General features: G+C 48.9%; 1 protein-coding gene across 4 annotated transcripts in view; it reads left to right on the top strand.

Annotated features, from left to right (window-relative positions):
- The window catches only part of sik3 (SIK family kinase 3), a 32542-nt gene that overhangs the window by 9907 nt on the left and 13992 nt on the right, over positions 1–8643 (top strand). Inside the window, exons 2-15 of one of the 4 annotated variants that reach the window (XM_059513732.1) lie at positions 784–900; positions 990–1053; positions 1137–1298; positions 2176–2300; positions 3038–3161; positions 5529–5647; positions 5783–5893; positions 5991–6124; positions 6469–6532; positions 6637–6746; positions 7418–7568; positions 7645–7797; positions 8062–8135; positions 8525–8635. In XM_059513732.1, coding sequence (XP_059369715.1) covers positions 784–900; positions 990–1053; positions 1137–1298; positions 2176–2300; positions 3038–3161; positions 5529–5647; positions 5783–5893; positions 5991–6124; positions 6469–6532; positions 6637–6746; positions 7418–7568; positions 7645–7797; positions 8062–8135; positions 8525–8635 — 1619 coding nt within the window. Of the gene's footprint in view, positions 1–783; positions 901–989; positions 1054–1136; positions 1299–2175; positions 2301–3037; positions 3162–5528; positions 5648–5782; positions 5894–5990; positions 6125–6457; positions 6533–6636; positions 6747–7417; positions 7569–7644; positions 7798–8061; positions 8136–8524; positions 8636–8643 lie in introns of all 4 variants that reach the window. The other 3 variants (XM_059513731.1, XM_059513730.1, XM_059513733.1) reach the window with 3 other exon arrangements.

Genomic DNA, 8643 nt, shown 5'->3' with positions numbered 1-8643 from the left:
TGTGTGTGTGTGTGTGTGTGTGTGTAAGGCTCACGAGCTGCTCTTTTGTAGTAACGCATGGTTTTGAGTGTGAGAAACTGATCTGGAATGTTCTTGAATCAGTCAGTAACTGCACAGTGAAGAATGTTTTATATATGATGTAATTGTCTGTTGAAGTGTGATTGTGTATAATGCAGTGGATAAATAAACAACATTCATACTGTCAGGCACACTCTAACACACACACACACACACACGCACAGACACACACACTATTAGATGGTTTTTGTATGTCTGTGATGTTTGTGTTGCTGCTGCTGGTTTCCTCATTTTGGACCCATTTGCATGAGCAAGAACTTGCTGTTCTCCACTGCTGCGATCTGTGTGTGTGTGTGTGTGTGTGTGTGTGTGTGTGTGTCCAGATGTTTTCAGGACGCACAGGGTCAGCTGGAGTCTGATTGCATCACTGTAGCTGGATCGGATCCAGTGATATTAATAGAAGCACATGCTTAAAATACACACACAAACACACTCGGTGTGCGTCAGTGTTACTGGAACAGTCGCTGCTGTCTGCTGCTTCTCCATCTGATTTACTGTCTGTCTCTCAGACATAAAACACAATCCACCCATCTGATTTCACACACTCATATCTGCACATCTGTTGAATTTAACAATAATTCATTCATATATGCTTTTTGATCATAATGTTGCTTGGTAGCTGTAAACAGCCTATTTATGCTAATGAAGTACATTATTTTGTATTGTTTTTATTTACTATTTATATTGCTGTGATCTGTCTCTCAGGTTGCGATAAAGATCGTGGATAAGACTCAGCTGGACGATGAGAATCTGAAGAAGATCTTCCGGGAGGTTCAGATCATGAAGATGCTGCGACACCCTCACATCATCCGTCTGTACCAGGTCCCGCCCACTCCCTCACGCTCACAGCTGATTGGTCTGTGGTTTGTGTACGGTCGAGTGTGATTGGCTGAGTCTGTGTGTGTTTGCAGGTGATGGAGACGGAGCGGCTGATCTATCTGGTGACCGAGTACGCCAGCGGAGGAGAGATCTTCGGTGAGACAGGACTTCAGAAGAATCAGTTCACCAGAACCGTGTTGAACGTCTCTGAGGTGTTTCTCCTCCCGTGTGTTTCTCAGATCACCTCGTGGCTCACGGACGGATGGCGGAGAAAGACGCGCGGCGGAAGTTCAAGCAGATCGTAGCAGCGGTTTATTTCTGTCACTGCAGGAACATCGTCCACAGAGACCTGAAGGCAGAAAACCTGCTGCTGGACCACAATCTCAACATCAAGATCGCAGGTGTGTGTGTGTGTGTGTGTGTGTGTGTGTGTGTGTGTGTGTGTGTGTGTGTGTGTGTGTGTGTGAGAGACTTTTTGTGTGACTCACTCACTCTCGTACACAGACTCACTCACTCTCACACACTTGCAGACTTACTCTTGCACACTTACAGACTCTCGTACACTCACTCTCGCACACTCACACAGACTTACACTCATACACACTAACTCACAGACTCACACTCACACTCACAGACTTACACTCATACACACTCACTCACAGACTCACACTCACACTCACAGACTTACACTCATACACACTCACTCACAGACTCACTCTCTTTCACACTCACACTCATACACTTACAGACTCACTCTCGTACACCGTCTCACTCACAGACTCACACTCATACACACTCACTCACAGACTCACTCTCGTACACAGACTCACACTCGCACACTTACTGACTCACACTCACAGACTCAGTCACACTTACTGACTCACTCTCACACTTGCAGACTCACTCTCGCACAGTTACAGGCTCACTCTCGTACACACAGACTCACTCTTGCACAATCACACAGACTCTCACTCATACACACACACACACTCGCACACTTACAGACTCACTCTCGCACACACAGACTCACTCTCGTACACAGACTCACTCTCGTACACAGACTCATTCACAGACTTGCTCTCACACACTTGCAGACTCACTCTCAAACACACACACACACAGACTCACTCACAAGCTCACTCTTGCACACTTGCAGACTATGTGTGTGTGTGTGTGTGTGTGTGAGTGAGAGAGTGTGAGTGAAAGTGAGTAAGAGTGTGTGTGTGTCGCTGTTTGTTTATGTAGTGTGTTGACCTGGCCGTCTCTCTGTCTCCTCAGATTTCGGCTTTAGTAATCTGTTTTCTCGAGGACAGCTGCTGAAGACGTGGTGTGGCAGTCCTCCATACGCCGCACCCGAACTCTTCGAGGGGAAAGAGTACGATGGACCTAAAGTGGACATATGGGTAACAGTGTTTCCCACAGACTTCCACTAATTGTGGTGGCATGTATATGCAAATTCATTCTCTGCCAGCAGGAGGCTGTTGGAGTGGTAGAGATTGAGGTTTCTCTGGTAACCTCTGTACACAAGAAGTGCTCTGCTCACAAACACTGCTTTATCAGACATTACATACAAGATGAGATGAAAATGACATTCAAAACTTTCTGAAGACAGACGGTTTCCTTCAGAAATACAGTGATATAAAAACACCCGCACCGGGGTTTCGATTTAAAAATGTGCAGTGCGGTTTATTCAATGAAGTCATAGCCTTTTGGAAAATATATTTGTGGCAGTCAGTTTTGATAATGTATGGGAAACACTGGGTGAAAACCAGCATCTGTCTCACCTCGGATCACTGGTGGAAACAGAGCGCTGATAACACATACTAGAGCTGAGCTGACAGTGTGATGAAATGATATTGTAGTATTCAAATATACACATTATTTAAATGCACATTTCACATAGACATTACATGTGTTAATGCTTGCGCATCATGGACAATGGTGAGGGACCCGCCTACTCACCTGTCAGTAAATGCTGCTCTAAATTCAGTTTTATTCCTGCTGTCGTGTGCAGATTTTATGAGATAAAGCAGAAGAACACATGCAGTGAACCTCTTCAGTGTGCTGCGGGACACAGATCATGTGATCAGTTCCAGTATTGAGCATGAGTGTGTGAAAAACTCTCTTTCTCTCTCTGTAGAGTTTGGGTGTGGTGTTGTACGTTCTGGTCTGTGGCGCTTTACCATTTGATGGAAGCACTTTACAGAACCTCCGTGCTCGAGTCCTCAGTGGAAAGTTCCGGATCCCGTTTTTCATGTCCACAGGTACAAACATTCACGCTTACTCTCGCAAGCTCAAATCTCACAATAAAAAAAACACTCTTGCACACTCACATAGACTCACTTTCGCACACTCACACAGACTCACACACACAGTCTCTTGTACACACTCACACGGACTAACTCTCGTGCGCACTCACACAGACTCACTCTTGTGCACACAGATTCACTTGTACACAATCACACGGACTCACTCTCTTGCACACAGACTCATTCTCATACACCCTCACACAGACTCACTTTCGTACACACTCACACAGACTCACTCTCATGCACACTCACACACTCTCGTGCGCACTCACACAGACTCATTCTCATGCACACTCACACAGACTCACTCTCATGCACACTCACACAGACTCACTCTCATGCACACTCACACAGACTCACTCTCATGCACACTCACACCGACTCACTCTCATGCACACTCACACCGACTCACTCTCATGCACACTCACACCGACTCACTCTCATGCACACTCACACCGACTCACTCTCATGCACACTCACACAGACTCACTCTCATGCACACTCACACAGACTCACTCTCATGCACACTCACACAGACTCACTCTCATGCACACTCACACAGACTCACTCTCATGCACACTCACACAGACTCACTCTCATGCACACTCACACAGACTCACTCTCATGCACACTCACACAGACTCACTCTCATGCACACTCACACAGACTCACTTTCGCACACTCACACAGACTCACACACACAGTCTCTTGTACACACTCACACGGACTAACTCTCGTGCGCACTCACACAGACTCACTCTTGTGCACACAGATTCACTTGTACACAATCACACGGACTCACTCTCTTGCACACAGACTCATTCTCATACACCCTCACACAGACTCACTCTCATGCACACTCACACAGACTCACTCTCATGCACACTCACACAGACTCACTCTCATGCACACTCACACAGACTCACTCTCATGCACACTCACACAGACTCACTCTCATGCACACTCACACAGACTCACTCTCATGCACACTCACACCGACTCACTCTCATGCACACTCACACCGACTCACTCTTGTGCACACAGACTCACTCTCATGCACACTCACACAGACTCACTCTCATGCACACTCACACCGACTCACTCTCATGCACACTCACACCGACTCACTCTCATGCACACTCACACCGACTCACTCTCATGCACACTCACACCGACTCACTCTCATGCACACTCACACCGACTCACTCTCATGCACTCTCACACAGACTCACTCTCATGCACACTCACACCGACTCACTCTCATGCACACTCACACCGACTCACTCTCATGCACACTCACACCGACTCACTCTCATGCACACTCACACAGACTCACACACACAGTCTCTCGTACACACTCACACGGACTCATGCACACTCACACAGACTAACTCTCGTGCACACTCACACTCTCATGCACACTCACACAGACTCACTCTCGTGCACACAGACTCACTTGTACACTCTCACACTGACTCACTCTCATGCACACTCACACCGACTCACTCTCATGCACACTCACACAGACTCACTCTCATGCACACTCACACAGACTCACTCTCATGCACTCTCACACAGACTCACTCTCATGCACACTCACACCGACTCACTCTCATGCACACTCACACAGACTCACTCTCATGCACTCTCACACAGACTCACACACACAGTCTCTCGTACACACTCACACGGACTCATGCACACTCACACAGACTAACTCTCGTGCACACTCACACACTCTCATGCACACTCACACAGACTCACTCTCGTGCACACTCACAGGGACTCACTCTCCTGCACACAGACTCACTCTCGTACACAGAGACTCACTCTTGTGCACTCACTCTCGTTCACACTCACACGGACTCACTCTCGTGCACACAGACTCACTCTCATACACATTCACACAGACTCACTCTCGTACACACCCACACGGATTTACTCTCATGCACACAAGACTCACTTTTGTGCATACAGACTCACTCTCGTGCACACACACGGACGGACTCACTCTCGTGCACACACACACTCACACAGACTTACTCTTGTGCATTCACTTTCGTACACACTCACATAGACTCACTCTCGTGTGCACAGACTCACTCTCATACACACTCACACAGACTCACACAGATTTACTCTTTAACACTCACTCTTACGTAACTCAGATGCACGCTTTAAAAAACACACACACACAGACTCGCATACTCACAATCTCTCTCTCTCTCACACACACACACACACACACACACACACACAGAAACAGATACTTACCTTGCTGAGCCACTACACATGATTGACGTGTGTTTGTGTGTGTTTCAGACTGTGAGTATCTGATCAGACACATGTTGGTTCTGGAGCCCAGTCGACGGCTTTCAATGGAGCAGATCTGTAAGAACAAGTGGATGAGACAAGGAGACCCCGACCCTGAGTTTGACCGAGTCAGTCACACACACAAGCACAAAAACACTCAATACACACACGTGATGCTTGCAGTTCAGCTGTTCTTAGGCCTGAAGCAGTATTTCACTTAACGATGTGTAGAAATGTTGCTGATTTGCCTGTGCCTCTATCAGCTGATAGCAGAATGTGAGCAGGTGAAGGTGGAGAGAGAAACAGAGTTAATTAACGAGCAGATTCTGATGGCCATGTCAGAGATGGGCTTCGACCGTGAGCGGACCTTACAGGTGACGCACGCACACACACACACACACACCCATCCACCCCTCCTTCATTCAGATGGGCTCTTCTGGAACATTCATGTGGTTGTGTTTCTCCTTTCAGTCCCTGCACACGGACGCATACGATCACTACAGCGCCACCTACAGCCTGCTGTCTGACAAACTCAAGCGGCACAAGAACCTGTGTGTGGCTCCGCCCACGCCCCGCCCCCTTTACTCCCTCAACACCGTGCAGGTGTGTGCTGTTACCGTTAGCAACCTTTGATTCCTGATGAGAGGAATATGCATGAGCTCCAGAGTGCCTCATTTACATCCTGTGTTGAAGCAGAGCGGTGGGCTTCTGCAGAACTAACAATGATTCTAGAGGAAGGGGATCGTGGGGTTGTGAAAGGATTCTGGTTATGTGATAGTGTTTCTCAGCCTTCTGATAGTCTTTTTTTTTTCAATTCAAAATGAAACGACAGCTAGATTAAAAGAAAGCTAGTATTGTTGAAAGCACTAAATGAATAAAGGTGACTTGACTTGACTGTTGGTTGATCTGCTTCATCACGTGTGTTTGTGTGTGTCCAGCAGGATCAGAGTAACACTGTCAGTATGACAGTACCACAGGTTCAGCTCATAAACCCAGAGAATCAGATCGTTGAGGTGAGTGCAACGCTGCTTTCAGCTCACAGTCAGTGAGAATAAATCAGTCTGGAGTGTGAGGATGCAGAATGGATTGTTTTTGACCCTGTGTGTGTGTGTTTCAGACGGACGGGACGATGGCTCTGGACAGCGATGAGGGAGAAGAGCCCAGTCCAGAGGCGATGGCCCGATACCTGTCCATGAGACGCCACACTGTCGGTGTACCGGACCCCAGGTACTGCACATCCCAGCCAGTGCTTCTGTTTCTGCTGTCTTTTATTTGCTCTCTTTACCTCCAGCTGGAGCTACAGCCTAACAAGCCCCTAAATCCCTCCCACCTAACTAAAGTCCCTCCCAGTTTACCACAAACCCCTCCCACTTAACTAAAGTCCCTCCCAGTTTGCCATAAAACCCTCCCACTTAACTAAAGTCCCTCCCAGTTTGCCCTAAATCCTTCCCACCTAACTAAAGTCTGTTCCAGTTTGCCTTAAACCCCTCCCACCTAACTAAAGCTCCTCCTACCTTGACATAAACCCCTCCCACTCAACTAAAGCTCCTCCTACCTTGTCCTAAATCCCTCCCACCTATCTAATGTCTATCGCAGTTTGCCCTAATTGCTTCCTGCCTAAATAATGTCCCTCCCAGTTTGCCCTTAATCCTTCCCACCTAACTGAAGCTCCTCCTACATTGCCCTAAACCCCTCCCACCTAACTAAAGTCCCTCCCAGTTCACCCTAACCCCTCCCACCTAACTAAAGCCCCTCCTAGTTCCCCTCAAAATCTGCCCCATCTAACTGAAGCCAATCCCAAACCACTTAAAACTCCTCCCACCTATGTCAAGCCCCTCCCAGTTCACTCTAGACCCCTCCCACCTTCCCCCAGCACTGATGTTGTGTGTGTTTGTCAGGGCTGAGCTTCAGGAGGATCTTCAGAAACTGGCTCCTGGGTTTCCGCGTGTGGCCCCTCAGCCGCCCTTCCCTCCGCTGGTGCCCACCATGGCACAGATGCATCTGATGCCGACCCCGAACCTGCAGCCCACGCAGCAGCTGGAGTACAAGGTAAAGCACACACACACTCATATATCTGCTCGGACACTTGCTGACGCTGAGATCACCTGATGTGTGATGTGTGCAGGAACAGTCTCTCCTGCAGCCGCCCACCCTGCAGCTGCTGAATGGCATGGGTCCTCTGGGCCGCCGGGCGTCTGATGGAGGAGCCAACATTCAGCTTCACGCGCAGCAGCTGTTGAAGAGACCGCGCGGTCAGTCCCCGCTGGTCACCAGCCCGGTGAGACAATCCCACAATCCTCCTGTTTCTCACAGCTGAGCATGATGTGCTGCGTTCATGATCACACATGACATTAATCAGATCAGGAGCTGGAGAAGAGCACATTCGACTCTGATTCGTTTGGCTATATATCAGCTACATTACATCAAACAATCTGTCAGCGCATGCATTACTATAATATCAGAGGTTCAAATTAATAATGCAGTAGTCTAAAGTATTAATTGCATTCTATAGAGCTCTGACGCATGTCTCTGTGTTTGTCAGCATCCGATCCTGGACGTGGCTCCGGTGGATGAGGAGGGGTCCGACGCCGAGCCTGACCCGGAGGCCGTTCAGAGGTACGGCTGTGTGTGTGTGTGTGTGTGTGTGTGTGTGTGTTTGTGAGCTGCTGTGCTGCGCTGGGAGCCGCGGGTCTCTGTCAGTGACACACTAAACACTGCAGCGCTGCTTTGAGCTCTGGGGGTCTCTCTCTGTCTCTGTCTGTCCATCAACATCACTTTCTAAAACGACTCTAAATCCTCCAGAGTTCCGCTAGTGACCTCTGACCTCTCTCTCTCGTGCCAAACGATGGCATACTTCCCTTCTGTGGCTTTGCTTTTGTCTAATGGCTTTGCTAAAGCTAGCGGTGGGGCGAGCTCTGATTCTGTGTGCCGATTGGTTGTGTGGCCCTCCAGAGGCTGGAGGCGGCCAATCAGAGCGCTGATCCGTGCTGCTTCCTGTGGTTCAGGTATTTGGCGAACAGTTCCAAGCGGCACACGACACACGGCACGGGCCCCGAGCTCTCGGCAGAAACACAGAGAAACCGGCAGAGGGGCTGGAGCCCTGAGCAGCACAGCCGGTGAGGGC

The sequence above is a fragment of the Carassius carassius genome, chromosome 28 (genome assembly GCF_963082965.1).
Source record: "Carassius carassius chromosome 28, fCarCar2.1, whole genome shotgun sequence".
Lineage (NCBI taxonomy): Eukaryota > Metazoa > Chordata > Actinopteri > Cypriniformes > Cyprinidae > Carassius > Carassius carassius.
The sequence above is the reverse complement of the archived record's forward strand: the minus strand, read 5'-3'. Positions and strand labels throughout refer to the sequence as shown.